This window comes from Leuciscus leuciscus, assembly GCF_965113295.1.
Source record: "Leuciscus leuciscus genome assembly, chromosome: 3".
NCBI lineage: Eukaryota > Metazoa > Chordata > Actinopteri > Cypriniformes > Leuciscidae > Leuciscus > Leuciscus leuciscus.
In genome coordinates this window covers 31,654,521-31,672,959 of record NC_138727.1, presented here as the reverse complement: position 1 = coordinate 31,672,959, position 18,439 = coordinate 31,654,521, and the positions used below count along the sequence as shown (strand labels likewise).

The 18,439-nt window shown below is 39.0% G+C and overlaps 2 protein-coding genes across 2 annotated transcripts in view; one reads left to right on the top strand and one right to left on the bottom strand.

Annotated features, from left to right (window-relative positions):
• The window catches only part of sts (steroid sulfatase (microsomal), isozyme S), a 46,847-nt gene extending 40,172 nt beyond the window's left edge, over positions 1-6,675 (bottom strand). The window contains exon 1 of the mRNA XM_082164028.1: positions 6,568-6,675. The gene's annotated coding sequence lies outside the window, so the exon portion shown is untranslated. The remainder of the gene's footprint in view (positions 1-6,567) is intronic.
• Positions 6,676-13,951: 7,276 nt separating this feature from the next.
• LOC309494606 (uncharacterized protein) lies at positions 13,952-17,395 on the top strand. Its single transcript, XM_082164016.1, has 2 exons — positions 13,952-14,064; positions 14,556-17,395. Exon 2 carries the CDS (start codon positions 14,791-14,793, stop codon positions 17,383-17,385), a length of 2,595 nt encoding a protein of 864 aa, XP_082020142.1. The 5' UTR covers positions 13,952-14,064; positions 14,556-14,790; the 3' UTR covers positions 17,386-17,395.
• The last annotated feature ends 1,044 nt before the right edge of the window (positions 17,396-18,439 follow it).

The window sequence follows — 18,439 nt, the reverse complement described above, 5'->3', positions numbered from 1 at the left end:
ATATTCCAATAATGTCTGTTTTCTGATTCTCCCAACCTGGCATAATTTTCCATTGCTTGTTTATTTCTCTGTTCTTTTGCTTAGTTTTAACCATTCTTTTTCAAGAGCATCTCTATATTAATTATCCATCGAGTCAGCCAGATCCACCCACACTGTTTAGCAGACTACATGGCCGAGCATTTATTCCACAAAATGTATTCAGTCTTGTTAACTGCATTACACTTCTGTTTAAACTTTAAAACACCAGGGGCATCTGGGGGTCATTTGCTAATATTCACACTCAAACGCTCAGACTGCTCTGCGAGTTGCTATTGCTAGCAGTTGGTGATGAACACACTTCACGCTACAGTACATAAAAATGGAAAAACTACTTCAGCCCATTTTGAAGGTTTGCTTGATATGCAAAAATCTGGCCTATGGCCATAAACGTGCCAGCTGCCTTTACCATTTGACATAATTCCCTGATTAATTGTGTAGGTAAGCTATAAAACACCATTCCCCTGGCTTGTTACCGCTGCACACCAGTGCACAAGCAGTTATGCTGACATTACATTACACTGTTTTACAACATTACCATGTCTCATTGTTAATCGCTCCCCTTCATAGGCCTCATGCAACTCTGGGACACTGACTCTCAGGTGACATTTTGAAAAAAAAGTTATCTCATTTACTCTCATATCCAGATCTGAATAAACAACACATTACCTGCATTAAAAGCTGAATTACCTGCATTAAAAGCTGAAGACTGATAATGGAGTTATTGATAGCTGCAACACAGCAATTATCCCCCTTTGGAAATCAGGATTTTTCATTGCTGATTCTGATTTTGTAGCCAATTTTTTCTTTGTTGAAGCATGTTTATTTGCTCTATAAAAGGCCAAACTGGCCTGTTATACAAAAACCTTGGCAAACGGTCCTGAACACATTCAAGACAGTCTGGAGCGCGAGCTTCCTGTCATATAACATCGAACACCAAATGGGTCAGAATTAGTGTGTTTTTGACCGGTGGCTAAAAAGGTGGCTAATTCGTATGAATTCGTACGACCTCACTCGTACGAATTAGTAAGATTTTTGTTAAATCGTACATATTTTACAAATTGCCCAATTCGTATTGAATTCATACAAATGACCTACCCCTGACCCTGCCCCTAAACCTACCCATCACGTGGGTTTAGACAAATCGTATAAATTCGTACGAGTGAGGTCGTACGAATTCATACGAATTAGCCACCTTTTTATCACTCGAAATAATTGGTCGTGAGATCATGTTGGACAAACATAGCGTCAGCTCATGTGTGAGCTGTGCTCCTGCGCATACGTCATAATGCATCAGGAAGCTCATGCTCAAGACTGTCGTGATGCAGATGCTGTGGATTATTGTTGTAAATAAATAATGTTCAGTTTGTGTCACCAGGAGCCATATTCATTTTGTTTTGCCTGTATATTTTTTTTCTCAAAGTGACTGTAGCTATTGAGTTGCATTATAACCAAGAACCATGTTTTTGCTAAAAAAATCTTTTTTACTGTTCTACTGAAGAAAAAAAAGACACCTACATCTTGGATGGCCTGAGTGAGTACATTAACTGCAAGTTTTCATTTTTGGGTGAACTATCCCTTTAAAGAATTTGCTATAGTCTTCCCTATGGTGATGCATATCCGAGAGAAAGTTGCAATTATCTTTTCTTCTCTATTGAACGGTGGTATATGCTGATGAACATTTGTGTACATTTTGTACACATACTGCATTCATAGTCACATAATCATAGTAACCATTTAACTGTCACTGTTAAAAAAAAGAAAAGAAAAAAAGGCATCAAACATTCAATGTAACATCTTGACCAGTTGATGGCAGTATCAGCTTTCTGACATGAAATGAAAGGTTAGAGACCACTGCATAGTCTTGTCCTGGAACTGCTGGCCATTACCTAACCTCTGAGCTTTATTATGTTACTGAAATATAGGGTAGATTTTAAAGTGCCTACTATACGCAAATTTCAGTAACATATAAAACCTGTATGCCATGTCCCTGACTCAGTAAGCTGAAACACTTTAGTACTCAGCACATGCTGGCTAAGGATCACTGAACAAACTGATTTGGGCATCAGAATCTCTTCTTCACCATGTGTAGACACAGAATTGTAATCAGCACAGTATAACACAGAATGTGTACTGATGCAAAGTAATAAGAACAGCACAACACAAGAGCTTATTTAAAAGAAACTGCTGGGCATCACAGTGCATTAAGCTTCAGGAAATTTTCATCAAATAAGCTGAATAATAAAAAAAACACTTCATTAATAGGGGCATTATGATGAATTTTTATTTAGTGTAGCATGCATATTAAATGGAACTCAAGTAATATGATTAGACCAGATATGCAGATAATTGTTGGCAGTTCCTCCACCTTCTCCAACCAAGGTCATGCCACCGTCACTCAACACATGTGGGTCTCCTATCAGCAAGAGCCTTAGGCTCCTGTCTCAGCAGGTAGACCCCTCTGGCTCATGTTGGCGCGTTCCAGCACAGCCGGCCCACCCAGGTGGAACAGACCATTGAATATTATGTTAGGGTCCTGAACCCACCTTTCATGCTTGGTGGTCGATCTTATCATGAAGGGACTATGAAAGACAGCACACCTCCATTGGCCTCTGAATGATAGCAGGATATTTGAAAACATTTAAAACAGGGTTTATCAATACTTGTATTTTAGGAAATTAAATTGCAGTAATTACCTGTGTTTAAGTAATCAGTTGGGCTGTTCATAGAACATAACAAGATGGTTTTTTTTTTCTTTTCTTACTTTTTCTCTCCCGTCTGAACAGAGCCTGCCTGGTGCATTGCTAGAGGCCCACATCCCCACACTCCTGTAATGACTGAATAAAGACAATTTGTCAAACATGAGTGAACGCCTTAAGGGAGATAAAAGAGAAAGGAGCATCTAACAAAGTTCCTTCACAGGAGCCTTCACAATGTGTTATAGTAAAGGCCTCTTAGAAATGGCCGAATGGTTTACTCCCCAATCTTGTAGTAACATGTCCTTATTGTGAAAGTAATATGGTCCTTAGAACCTCAGGGTACAGTGATATCTATATTAATGATCTAAGCCTAATTATAAAATTGACCTCCTTAATCCTGCAATTAGATGTATTATTAGATTTGATTTGGATTATTAATAATATGCCTATTAGATTTATCAACATTTACATCTGCTGAGCATGTAATGTATGACTGAATATGCAAGTCAATGTACTTTATGACTTTCAGTTGAAGCCGGTATTTTATCTCAAGTCACAGAGCTTTATCCCCGCTTACAGGGTAATATTTTTAGAAAGTTCTGGCAAGGTTTTCTCAACATTAAAGACAAACGTTATAATAACGCTATCAAAACGTTAGCACAAAAATGTCATTTATAGACGCAGCATATAGCGAAACGGAGAACACCGGATGTTGACAAACATTTAAACTTTATTTTAGCACAGTTTATTTCAGTCTGCTGCACATATTCTCTGTTTTTAAATGCAACAAAACATTCTATGTGAATAGCTCCATATTGTTCCTTTGATTCAGTTCTGTCTTATTTACATAATGGCTTTGGTATCTTCTCAAAGATGAATATGTAAGAAGGTCTCAGGAAATCCCATTTTAAACATTGTTTTTATTAGGTGGGGTGGTTCTCTTTAAAGGAATCCGAAATGCTTTATGGGGAAGAATGCATTTTAAGAGTATAACTTCCAGATTTCCTCTTTTTCCCCTGTTTCATCTGATGTCACTTTTGGGAAATATAATTTGAGACAGCAAACTGTTAACTGGAAAAACAGCAGTAAAACAATTTGTACCAACAAAATGCTGCTTGACAACTTTGAAATACATAAAAAGGTTTGCTATTTAATTTTTTTGTTTATTTGTTTTTTTGGCAAGCCCATGTTGGCCCATGTTTTCTATTTAATCACTGGACATATTTCTGTGGCATGATCATTTTGTTCTATTAAAATAAATTGCACAAGCAATGGCTTTCTGGCTTGAAAGGGCTCTCATGGGAAACAGAGCTGTTTGTTGTGTTTGGGGCTTTGTCATTGGTAGACACAATACTGGCTGGAGTCCCATGGACCAGGAACAAACTGCTTTAAGTGGTTTCATACTTCTTTTTTTATTATTTAAACTACAAATACAATATCAAAATTGCCAATTTACTTGATGAGCTTAGTAAATTGGATGATTTGTTTTTTGACTGAGAAATTGTCTGCCCCTCTCCAGTGGTGCAAAAACCACAAAAAAATGCCTATATAGTTTCTGCAAACATCTCACGAAGGGTGTCATGTAATCATCTTTTCTGATCAGATTCAAAGGAAACGCAAGCATGGACCATTAAAGGCAACTGACCATTGGTTTTATTATAACAGAGGATTTGGTGAACAAGTCGTAACCACTCAAAATTGTGTAGACAGAAATTGTGGATGATTACCAGACAGTCAAAGAGTTACGTAAAGACGAATCTTCATAAAGTCTTTTTGTAGGCCCACAGAACACTTTGCAGGCAAGCATGTTTCTGGTAATGTGTAACAAACTACACTTGTAAGACTGAATTATGTGAGGAACTGTCACTAAATGTCAGATTTTGTTTGAGGTAAATTATAACAGAGAAATATTTCAACAAGCATAGTCAGTTTCTCCTCTATTTGCAGTTCTACGAAACATAAGGTTGTGACAAGAACAGCCTTTCTCTCTCTATTAGACGTCATGTCATCACTTGTCGCTTCTTGTTTATTCTGCTTGTGCTGAACTCTCCCTCCTGCTTTCTCTTCATCTCTTGTTGTTTTTCATTTCTTATTCTGTGGATATTATTACCATATCCCTTTGAGACCCAAACATGTTTAAATATTTTTCAAACTGTAAACATTCATGTAGTCCTACAGTTGTCATGTAAAATGGTTTACGTGTAAAGTTGTGTCACTTTAAGACTACATCCTATAAAATTAGTTTCAGCTGTCACTTTCTTTTGAACCTATAGCTGTGTTCCAAACAACTTGATCCAAACAAATCAGCAAGGCTAGTTTGTGCAACCCAATGTAACTGGACAGATCCTGAGCAAGTCTAGTCTACATGAGCAAATTATATATTTAAGCAATATCACACAAGCAAGAGTGCTGTTTCTCTAAATGCTGATATTACAACCAACAACATGATTTGGAGTGTAATGCTTTTATACAATAGTTGAATAAATAAGAATTTAATTTTGGTCATTTACATTTTAGACATAATGTTGCCAGTTTTTTGTTTATTTTTTTCTCTGCCAAATAGTCCAAAAATAGTAAAAACAATGTGAATCGTTGAGCTGCAGAGTCCCACACATGACAAGCAGAAGAAAAATATAGATATTGTGGCCACAAATAAAAAATGTGTTCCCAAAATTGATTTATTCCTTGCCACATTTCATTAATAAGTTACCTCGTTTTAGTTAAGTAATGGCCATGGTAATTCAACTTGTGGGAGTGAATTCTTAATAAATGGCCATATTTGTGAATTGGTGGCTAATTGGTTTAAATGAATATGATCTCATTCATTCATTTCCATACATTCTACTTACTGCCTACTGATAGTTGGTTTTAAGGGTGGACCCTAATTATTATTTTATTACGGCTCTGTCTAATTCCTTTCAACCTCTCGACGATGCTCAATGGCTTCTTTTTAGGAAACAAATCGCTCGAGTGGGTGTAAATACCATTAACTTTCATGTTTTGTTTTGCACAACCTGCAAAAATCGCTCGATTCCATTGCTGCCTCTGCAAACTGATCAACACGTTTGGTTACACATTTCCTGCCTGGAGTTTTCACGCCGCTCTGCAAAATACTTCACCTGGACCGTTGGTCTGATTGGTTGAAGGACTATCCAATAGCGTACAGAGTCATTTGAACGATGCCCGTTGATCACGCCTCTTGTGCAGTAGAAAATACATAGCAGACTCCCCAGACCAATGTTCAATCTTAAAAGATTGAGCTTGGTCTGGTGATAGCCAGACTAGGACAGAGCCGTAACAGCTATGGAATTGGATTGGATTAAACCCGCCAATAGCGCCAGGTGGATAAGCCAGTTTATGATTGGTTCCCGCAAATTTGTAAAGGAAGCAGGATAGATATATGTACAGGTTTCCAGCCTGAGCTGCAGGGCAAAATCAAATCACCGGCAGATCAGGCTGGGTTTACCCAGTCTATTAACTTTTATACATTTTACAAGATTGAAACTATTTTTTTTTAAAGTCAGTTTAATGTTATTTAAGTGGAAATTACTTAAACATCCAAGTTGATTGTACTTAAAAAATTTACTCAACAAATTTTTCTTACAATTCTGAAATTGCCAACATGCAATACTTATGAATACAATATTCTCTCTGCAATACAAACATGGACAAACAGAGTGATTCAAACAGTCTCAGGCCCAATCACTCAGCCAATCTAATTTGAAGACCTGAAAAACTATGAAATAGAACTGACTGGATATTTCACATTAACAAGTCCAATTATTCCAGTATCAGTTTAAGTCCAGGTCTAAGTAACAAAACATCACTGTACCTTCTTGTGTGGTCTTGAGGAATTAGATCATTGTGGTGTACTGCAGAATTCATATTCCCACCTTCAAATCCACAATATTGTTTAGACACAACACAAAAGACGTGGCCTTGAGCTATGTCTGCATGTGTGTGTTCTGCAAGTGTGAGTCCCCCACAGTCCAGTAATGCTTTAGAAACATAGCACGTGCCTGAAGGTCGATGCGGCCCCATGTCCTGCACGCATCCAGCATCAACCAAAAAGAACCACTTAACTTGAAGAGTCATTTCCTGCACATCCCTTTGAAAACAAGCAGTTTGATCCCTCTCCACAGAGCCGTGCCACAATCTCCGCACTGTAGTCTGGAGAAAATGGAAACCACTAACACAGCGGGCAGTGACAATCTCTATTATTTCTTTTACTATTTGAAAAATTTTGCTTTGGGAAGCAATCACACTCCCTTTAAATGGCAGCATATGTTTTTTTTCATCAGTCTGGCCTAGGTCTTCATGCAGTAATGAAACACCCCATATGGCAACAAAAAACATTCTGACCAGAAAATAGTTTTAAAATACATCAAATTTATGTTGCAAACAACAAAGGTTTAATTATTATTATTATTTTACTATTTTTCAATATAAAATACATTTCTTTTAAACCTTCAAATCCTCCATCTCTCAGAGGTGTTACTGTATCAGTGACTGAGCCAAATGTGATCAGAGAATCTCTGCACTGTGCAGCTTACTGACAACTTAATTGTTTCTCAAAGACACATGTGAATTGATCCAAAGAAAACTGCCATCGAGGTCTGCTAAACTCAAAGGGCTCTTTGTTAGTTTTATATAAATACTCTTTAATTGTCAGTGCGCTTTGCTTGAGGTGTGAAACTTGTCAAGTGTTTTATTTATTTTTTAGGAGCAGAGAAAACTTCATTTCAGAAAACTAGTGACATGGTGTCTAGGGGGATTAACTGCCTGCAAAAATAATTTCACTCAAAATTACATAACTACATTATCACATTGAAGTCTGTAATTTATGGTTAGAGCAAAATTAAAACATTGTCTCCATGATGCCGTAATGTTGACTACATTGTCGTATTTAGTTTCTCCCCCTTTGCTGCTCTACTTTGAGGAATCATTGCTGCAATTCCCTTAAGGTGGCTTGTCTAATCTCCTGAGAAGTAGTTGCTGAATTCTTGGTTTTCATTTTGACCACATTTTTGCCTTCAGCTATTCTAACTAGGACAGTATACAGAAAATGCCAGTTTTGAGGGATGATTGGCACACGTTGACGTGCTAGCATTATGTTTTCATCACCTCAAACCTCTGTCTCGCAGGTTTAGCAATTCTATAAACAATCGTACAGGTGTGGAGAGGACCAGGTGCCCTTCACCATCTAAACATCTTGCAGATGTCATCAATTCTATCAGGTGTACTGTATATGCTTTGATGTCTTTGGAAAGCTCTTCCTCTGTTGAAGCTGATCTGTTATTTGTTGTGAGGCTATCTTTGGCAGCAGCTTTGACTTGTTTTCATTTTTAAGTTGATTCTGAGTAATCCCAGTATCATCACCATCAGGCTGTTGTTTTCTGAAGATTTTGTAAAGAAACCACACCCTTGAGAACACATCTTCCAAGTTTGACTGTTTTAGGGCAAGCATTGTTTTCTTCTTCACATATATATATATATATATATATATATATATATATATATATATATATATTTTATATATATAAAGTGGCCTTGATAAAGTAGCATAAGTCTAATTATGCTACTTAGATGATGATAAAGATAAAGATGAAGAAGATTGAGTTCATAAAAAAAAGAAAAAAAAAAGAAACATCATTCCATCAAGAAAGGCAACGTAGCAGTGTGCACGAAACACAAACAACACCATACAATGAACAGAAATAACTGAGGGCATTAAATACAAGATAACTAAAAGACAAACAGAAGTGCACTAATTAATCAAATAATGAATTGCCATGACAACTAAGGAGCAAACAGAAACCATGATAAACGGACTAAAAGTCCTTGAAAACAAAACAAAACACACTTAACTTAGCATAACTGTGACATGTATTAATGATTAGTTAAAACATTTTTTTTTTTAAATACATTTTTGAAGTAAAAAAAAAGTGTTACAAAATGTCATGCAAATATCAGTTATTAATTAATATATTATTATGTTGTAGGGGAGTTGCACAGCATGGCATTTAATAACCTTGCTTTGTCATAAAAAGCTCCAATTATTTGTTATCTTAAGAGACTCATTGACTTTGACATGCAGTTATGATGGTCTGCAGGGTCCTCTATGATATTTCATACTGTTTAATATTTATTTTTCTTTTCATGTTGGCAGCACCACATGACTTTGATTTGGTGGACAAAGGTTTTTCAGACATTAATAAGCAGTGAGGCAGTTTTGTTGAAAAACAAACAACAGACAACAGATATAAAAGATCATGCCAAACTAATAAGGTCTTTTTAAAATAGTTTTCATTCTTTTAATGAGGCATTTCTGCATTATGATATTAGGAGAGTTGTAGTGTATGTATTACTTTTTGATTTTAACACATGCAGTCTAAAACTTCCAAAAAATAATCCGAAATGAAAAATATGCTTATGTAACACATTGTTTGTATGAATACTCTATGTATTTTTTTTTAACAAGTTTCAGATTCAGACAAAAATGAGCATGTCATTGACCCTTCAATCAATATCCACCTCTGTAACCAATATTGACTTGTACAAAATAAATTATTTGGTCTTGATTGATGTCAGTCAACCTTGAAAAAGTAAAAACCTTCAACCCGCATGGATTGGCAACATTAAATCGTTTAACCAGCATTTTGAGTTCAGGATGAAAGAAATCAGGTCAACTTGGATGGATGTCAAGAAGAAAGTCTTTGAATAGAAGTGGAACATTAAACCACATCATTAACATACAGGAAATAGAAATAAAGAGCAAAATCATAGAATCATTAATCATAAAAAGTCTGACAGCAGCAGCAGTTCAGAATGATTGATGATGAACCAAGACAAATTTGATCCCTTTTCTCATCACCGTCTGGATATGCCACACTTGTGAACTATGATTTGTTTTTGGTACACAACGTCAATATTTTGACAGACATGCAGGCTCAGAGGAGATAAATGATGCTATGTTCAACAGAGCAAAAATTGGTCTGGACTGACTTATGTTTAAATATAAATTATGTACTTGTCATATGTGTTTTGTAAGCTTGTTTCCACCACGGAATAACAAAAAAATGAAATGATAATTGCGATCTCACAATTCTGACTTTTTTTCTCACAATTGCGGAGTTTATATCTCACAGTTATACAAAACTATATGCTGACTTTTTATGCTGAATTGCGAGTTTTAAAGTTGGAATTGTGACTTTACGTGTCACAATTCTATTTTTTGTTTTGTTTGTTTCCACCACAACAACAACAATTGTACATTTTTATCTCAGTTCTGACTTTATTCTCACAATTGTGAGTTTATATCTGCCAATCCTCAGTTTATATCTGCCAATTCTGACTTTTTTCTCTGAATTGCAATTTCGCTTTTTTATTTCAATAGCAGAAATAAGCTTCCACCGTTTTGTCTATACATTTTCATGTAGTTTTAGTACTAAAAACCCTTTTAAGATGTTTTGGATGAGATTTATTTACACATGATTAGTTTGCACATTACAGTATAAATTTTATCTCTCATTTTGTTGTCAACCTTGTGAGAGGCAATTTTTTTGGAATATATAATGGAAAATTGCAACATTTTCCACACTTTCTAAAATTAAATGTAAAAATTATGTCAGCCTTCCAACACTGTGTCAGATGTCAATTGTGGTTGTGAAATGGAGACGCTCACATGCTGTCTCATATAAGCTAGTTTTAGCACTGTTCATTTTCCCCGGCTTTGGGGGCAGATGTGCAGTGGGAGTATCTCAGTGCAAAGTTTCTCCCTCACTCACTTCTTCAGAGTCTGGAGCTGAAACTCCCCAGAGGAGTGCTTTCGGTAGGTTTGCCATGAAGTCTGGATGACTATCTAGACGATTGCCAAAGTCGGAGACTTATTTCAAAGAAGGTAGGGGTCTCCGATGAGTCAAAGCACGCAATATTCATGAAATGTGTGTGTATCTGCGTCAGTGTTCGCTTTAACACATATCACTCTGTTCTTGTTCACAGCCCATCTGCTGCAGTGTTCCTGATAAAATCCAGAGCATCATTGGGAGATGGATTGTGTGTCAGATGGTCTCTCTCTCTCTCTCTCTCTCTCTCTCTCTCTCTCTCTCTCTCTCTCTCTCTCTCTCTCTCTCTCTCCCCTCTGTGTGTATGGTCCTGTTAAACCCTGTGGAGTGGGGACCAAATGTCCACACACAGATAGTAATTCCAGAAATGTTGACCTTGTGGGGATATTTTTATTTATTTATTTTTGGTCCCCAAGAGCAAAACAGCTTATTATACTAAATTATGTTTTTGCAGAAAGTAAAAAAAAAAAAACTATACCAAAATGTATTTAATATACATTTATTTCATACTAGGTATACTACAAATCCATTACAGTTTTTCTTTTTTCTTTAAAAATGCTTACACACAGTTTTTGAAACTATGGCTCCAATTCTTAAAACAATACACACAAGTCGTGACACATGTCTTTCAAAAGCAAACACTTCATTCAAAACGTTTACGTAGTAACTCTACATACAAATATCAAATGATTAGCCACATACACGCCTGTAAAAAATGTAAAACACTAATATATTGTGTCTTTTGCTTGTTTAGTGTGACGTGGAGTGGAGTTCAGATGCAAAAGTCTCTAAGTGCCATCTGAAATTTTCTGCTTGTATATTTAAGTTCAATAATTTCACTTAAATGGCAATGCAAATTACCTATTAATTGTCATTTAAGTGAAATTACTTAACTTAAATATACAAGCTTTATAAAAATGATCATTCTAGAGGAAAATTTCAGATGGCACTTAGAGGCTTTTGCATCTGAACTCTTCATATATATATATATATATATATATATATATATATATATATATATATATATATATATATATATATATATATATATATATATATATATATATATATATATTAGGGATGCACGATATTGGATTTTGGCCGATATTCGATATGCCGATATTTTCAAACTAATTTTGTCCGATGCCGATACCGATACCGATGTATATAGGACCTACACATTTTTCGCCTGATATATTTACACTTTAATTTTACTGAAGAGAAATCCAAATCAGTCTCCTGTACTGCCTTTACCGTATTACACTCATGTGTTGTAGATAAGGCAATACACAAGACAAACAAAACAACATTTGATTCTACCATAAATGTATCATTTTACAAATGTAGACAGACATTCACCCCTGAAAAATAGGTAAATTATTTCACTTGGAGAATAAATGATATGCCAGTGCCAAATTTTATTTTTAAGTTCAGACTTCAAACTTCAGTTTTTAGGAGTAAAAAAAAAAAAAAAAAAAGTAAAATAAAAAGTATTTCCTAAAAAAAAAAAAACTAAATAATGCAAACAAGTCATTGGATAACATTGGGCTGCATATAAAGAAACAAAATGCATGTGCCATGGATAAATAAAATGGAATCGCCTCCGCACGGACAATAAGGAAATTATTTTAATCAAACCATATTGTTGATGAAAATAATACGAGAACAAAAAAATGCTAGTTATTAATAATGCATCAATGTTTTTGAAAATAGAATTAAAATTTTTTTACTATTACAGTAATAGTAAACATCTTTAATATTAGGCTTACTGTTTCAGATCATGACATCATTGCGGTTTGAGCTGCGCCAACCCGATCTCAAGGGAAAACGTACAAATTCTACGAGGTGGCTTATTCGTACGAATTCATACGACCTGACTCGTACGAATTAGTACGATTTTTGCAAAATTGTACATATTTTACGAATTTGCCAATTCGTATGAATTCATACGAATGACCTACCCCTGACCCCGCCCCTAAACCTACCCATCACGTGGGTTTAGACAAATCGTACAAATTCGTACGAGTGAGGTCGTACGAATTAGTACGAATTAGCCAACTTTTGATCATTCGTACGAATTCGTACGAATTGGTCATGAGATAGCGTTGGCTGCGCGCACTGAAGCAACGAACATTAAAGGTGCATTGCGCAAGTCTCTTTTTGCAGAACTATGCCCCCTCTGGCGGCAAGCGAAACTGCAGCCAGAAGTGTGCACGCTCACGGACAAAAGTTTTCTTTTTTTTTATCTTACGTGGAGTTTGCGTTGGTGTTTGAAATGAACTACAAGCCGGTCTCTTAGAATCCATCTTCTACGGAGAATGGCGGCGAATACACAAACCTGGCAGACAGCCAGGTGAGCGTGCCGTGAACGCGCATGACGTCACGCCCAGTCTAAAATTCCGGCCCGAATCCCTCTTATTTATTTTACTTTACAGGATTATAGAGACAATCTCAGTGATCAGAGAAGGGCTCATTCAGCCCATCAGGCAATTGTTTAAGCATGTATGGGTTAGAAAACGGGTATTTTTAACATGAAAAGTTGCTTAATGCACCTTTAAACTGAATCGCTTTGCCAGAAGGTTAATCAACTCAACGGTTGCTGAAGAATGCATCTAAACCAAAGAATGTACAACTTTTTATTACAATAGTGTATACAATTATAATAATATGACAGTCCCAATCATATCTTTTAATGTTTTGCATTGCCGTTTGATCATGCGCGCGATGAAGCTGAACGAGCACCTGGAAACTGAATAACTTTTTCTAGTTTGTTTAGATCACCGAAACGCACCCTTATGTGAGATTAATCAGATATTTATGTTACATAAACTAAATATTACGACTTATCATATATCTGCACAAAATGACATGAATGCACAAGCGAACTTAACTGTGCTGGTCAGAACGTCCCTTTTCTGGACGCGCTATTCCCACAACAACGCGCTGAAACACGGCAACTAAACATCGTTCATTAACTCAACCAAACGCATCCTATATTAGATTAATCAGACATATACACACATAATTAACATATTACAACTTACAATGGCACAAAATGCTGTGAATGCTCAAGCGAACTTGGCTGTGTTTGTCATGAAGGCTTAACTCCATACGCGCTCTTTCTGCCACAACGCGCTCGTCGCGCTGAAACACTGGCGAACACGAATTCACAACATTATTTTACAGGCGTGTTCTTATTATAATGTTATGAAGCCTATGTGACAGGTTCAGTGGCGCCTCCAGAAATTTTTCATAGGGGTGGCCAGATGGGGCCACTTAAAATCTTGGGGTGGCACACCAAAACTATAAACCATAATTTCAGAATTGTTTTCTACTGTTGTAGTAAACCGGCCTGTTGGAAAGGCGGAGCTTAGCGGACCTGTCAATCATCGTCCTGAGGTAAAATGAAGCTAACGAGAGACTCGCACGGGACCGGGAGAAATAACCCTTATTTTGTGTGTTAAAGTGTGCGTCTATGACTGACTGTGAGTATCCGTTTTGATCAGTAGACAATAATTATTATTCATAGTATTTCATTTCGAGGCAATTTGGTATTTGTCCGCTGTTATAGAGGTAGTCAGAGTGAACAGTGTGAGAACTAAACCAGCGCATTCACGAGCTGCGTTTACAATATAATAACACAGTTGAGGATATCGTCAGCCTGTTCTGTACCTGTTTATTCATGTTACTATAATACTATACTTAATTATTTGTTAGTTATTTTGGGGAGTTCTGTATAGTGTGCTGTGTGATATTCATTGTCAGTTTATGGACACTTTCAGTTTCAACGTGCCTATTATGTTTACTTAAACAATAACAGCGCCAAATTGCGTTGTATTGGTCAACGGAAAGTTGAGTTATGTGCATATTATAACATTGTATAGTGTAATGCAATGTAATGTATAGTGTGATTTATTTTGATGTAACAGTCAAGTCATGTTATGCTGATTATTTCTTTCTTTATGTTTTATTGTAGAACCACACATTCATGCATCACACAGACAAACAAATCTTCAGTGTTCAATAAACCCCTTTGATCGAATCAGACTGTCCTGATCCATTCCTGTGTTCTGATCGACACACCAAGAGGAAGGCTAGAGACATTAGAACCACCCCAGAACACAATCCTAATCTAACTATTTAACAAAATTGGTCCTTCGAGCCGGATATTGGCCATTGCTCTTGGATAAAGTGGATCTATCAGCTTTAATATGCAACCAGAAGGGGTAAATGCAGATGGTGGCAGACCTCAACGCCATGTTCGCCCTCCCGCCTATCTCGAGGACTATGATCTCACAGCTGCACGACGTAGACCGATCAGTCGGCCAATGATGCCTTATGCTGCAGAGGAGCTACAGAGAGGTGATCCATCAGATGCTGCCAGGATTTCTCCTTCCCTCTCGGACAGAGCCTCTAGTCCCGTGAGTCAGTATTCCTGGAACGTAGTGGACGAGTGGTCACCGGCTGCTTATAACAGAGAGCATCCCTATGAAAGACAACAGGTGAGAGCTCCCATGCCCTTTACTCAACCTCAGTTTTCACCATATCATCGGCCTTGGGAAGAGACTGAGACTCAGTCATCTCCACAAACTGTCTTTAACACAGCACGCAGGCCTTCGCAACCCATCTTGCACTCTGAGTCTCTCCCAACACCACTTCCCCACTCATCTACTAACCGGCAGCCACTGCGGTTGGCCACCACAGTTGCTGCACCAGTAAACTCATATTCATCTGCCCTTAGAGGGGATTACAGCTCAGTTCCGACCTCAAAGCAGACTGTGGACTATAGAGATCGTTCTGTTCTGTCTAACTACCCAGAGAGGAATGCTGAGGAGCCATTAAGGGAACATGTGATGGTAGATTGCCTGGGTAGGATGCTTAGTGAGCTTCAAGTAATGAGAGATCATATACAAACTGGATTGCCTGCCAAAAAAGAAGTCATACAGTCAGTTAAGCCCTCAAATTATTATGACTTCCCTCCTGCCAGCTATCCAGATGAATCGGTCTCACCGACTTCTCGCAGATTACCTCCACCACTTAATGAGTACAGTACCTACCCCCATGATCCAAGTTGGTATCCAGAGCAGAGGTTTGAGCCTGTTAGAGCTGCCTACCTGCCTCAACCTAATGAAAGCTACAAGCCAAGGAGACCTAGGTGTCAGACACCTATGCCCAGAGCTTCCACCTTGCATCCAGATGAGAGAGAGAAGACCTACCGTGGGCCTACACCAACCATTCCAGACTTCATTACGGGAGATCCTAGTGAGTTCACCAGACTAAAGCTTGCTCTGGAGAACCTTTTACCTCCTGATGCTACTGAGCTCTTCCGCTATCAGATCTTGATGGATCATTTGAGATTAGATGAAGCCCGCCTGGTAGCAGACTCCTATCTGAACTCACCGTTCCCGTATAGTGATACCATGGCAGCTCTGACTGAGAGGTTCGGACAACCTTACAAGCTAGCCCTCAGAAGGATAGCTAAAGTGATGGACACTCCTGATATACGGCGAGGTGATACAGCAGCCTTTGACAAGTTCGCTTTGCAAATCAGATCCCTTGTCGGTATGCTGGAGACTTTGGGCCATGAAGGTCAGGCGGAATTGAGGTGTGGTTCGCATGTGGAGAGGCTGCAAAGCAAATTACCTCCTGAAATGAGGTCGGAGTTCAGAAGACACATGTTTCGTCGTCCTGGTGCAGTGTATAACCTCTTAGACTTCTCTGAATGGTTACAGTATGAAGCGTGGTGTCAGAGCAGTGAGAGTCAAACTTCGGACCGCCGGCGGAGGGTAGAGCAGAAGACGGACCGGGGGAGAGCGGCGAACCCTGCTGGACGTTCAGCTACTGTACTTCATGGATCTGACGATAGCCCTGCCAAATTACCTACCGGATCAGCTCTGATTCCAATAACCAGTTCAGGGAACACCAAAGCACAGCCCAAAGTTTTCTGTCCGTATTGTGACAAAAATTACCATTACCTCAGTCAGTGTGACACCTTCAAGTCCTTCAACAAACAGCAGATCAAAGATTGGATCCAGACAAATCAACGTTGTTGGCGCTGTGGGCGTGCACATCCAGCGGCTAAATGTACTCTCAAAAAGCCATGTAGTATTTGCAAAGGCAGACACCTGCAAATCCTTCATGAGGTGAATTCCAAACCAGTGACTGAAGGATCTTGTCTGGTTAATTCAGCGACTGAGACCCTGTATCTGGATAAACCTACAGGATGTAGGAAAGTTCTCCTCAAGGTTGTTAGAGTTCTGCTCCGTCACAACGACAAGACTCTGGATACTTATGCCGTCCTGGATGATGGTTCGGAGAGGACGATTCTTCTATCCCCTGCAGCCACCAAACTCGGAATCCACGGTCCTATGGAGAGCTTAGCACTGCGTACTATCCGCCAGGATGTTCAAACTGTCAATGGTGCCGTAGTCTCCTTCCAGATTTCTCCGGTAACTCAGCCACAGAAAGTATTTCGAATCTCAGCTGCCTTCACTGCCGAGTGCCTTGGTCTAGCGGACCATTCTTACCCTCCGAGTGTCCTGAAAAAGTATCCGCATCTGAAGAACCTTCCACTGCAGTCTTTCGATGGAGAATGCCCACTATTACTGATTGGAGCTGATAATACGCACCTCATTACTCCCATATCACCTGTTCGTCTGGGCCCCTCTGATGGACCTGCAGCTGTTCAGACAAGGCTCGGATGGACCTTGCAGGGACCTGCAAGATTCATGAAGGATCAGCTGTCACCACAACAGTGCTTCTTCTTATCCCTCACCCCTGCTGAATTAGTTGAAGAAGGATGTTGAAAGGCTGTGGCAGATTGATGTCTTACCTTACCGCTGTGAGAAGCAGGCCACCCGATCGAAAGAGGACCAAGAGGCTATCAGTCTCTTGGAGACTAAGACGACTCGGGTTGAAGTTAACGGCATCCTCCGCTATGCGACACCTTTATTGCGCAGGAAGGACTTCCCCCTCTTCTGTGCTCCTAAGGAAGCAGTGATGCCTAGTCTCAGAGGCATGGAGCGTCGGCTCGTTCGGTCACCAGAGAAGGTGGAGGTGTACAAGTCTGAGATAAAGAAGCTGGAGTTGACTGGTGCTGCCATCAAACTGCAGAATGAGGGAGAGGAAGCCACAGGAGAGAAGTGGTATATCCCACACCATATGGTCACTCACAATGGTAAGAACCGCCTAGTGTTCAACTGTTCTTTCGAGTATGAGGGGCTAAATCTTAATACCTCCTTACTACCGGGTCCAGTCTTGAGCCCTTCTCTTCTGGGTGTTCTCCTGCGGTTCCGGGAGCATAGTGTGGCCATAAGTGGGGATATACGTGGGATGTTTCATCAGGTCCTGCTACTGCCTGAGGACAGACCGCTCCTACGTTTTTTGTGGCGTGACCTGCGTAAGGATGACCCTCCAGATACCTATGAGTGGCAAGTACTTCCTTTCGGGACTACGTGTAGCCCTTGCTGTGCATCCTTCGCTCTGCAGCGACACGTGGCCCTGCACAGTACACCTGACGAGGATGTAAGATTCTCTGTAGACAGATGCTTCTATGTGGACAATTGTCTACAAAGTTTGAGTTCTGTTCAAGAAGCACGACTGTTAGTGGATAAGTTACGTGCACTTTTATCCTCTGGTGGTTTTGACATCCGGCAGTGGGCCAGTAATGCAGCGGAAGTTGTCAGTCACCTACCTCCAGAAGCCAGGTCCCCTAAGCTGGAGTTGTGGCTTTCTCAAGACAAAGCCGACCCACGAGAGTCAACCCTGGGCCTGAGCTGGCACTGCGAGCTGGACCAGCTTGGGTTTAAACACTGACCTGTCACATACAATGCCTTGACAATGCGGAGCATCTACCGGGTG

Bases quoted from the DNA above. Each gene is read 5' to 3' on its own strand.
- LOC309494606 (XM_082164016.1), top strand. From the start codon at position 14,791: ATGCAACCAGAAGGGGTAAATGCAGATGGTGGCAGACCTCAACGCCAT.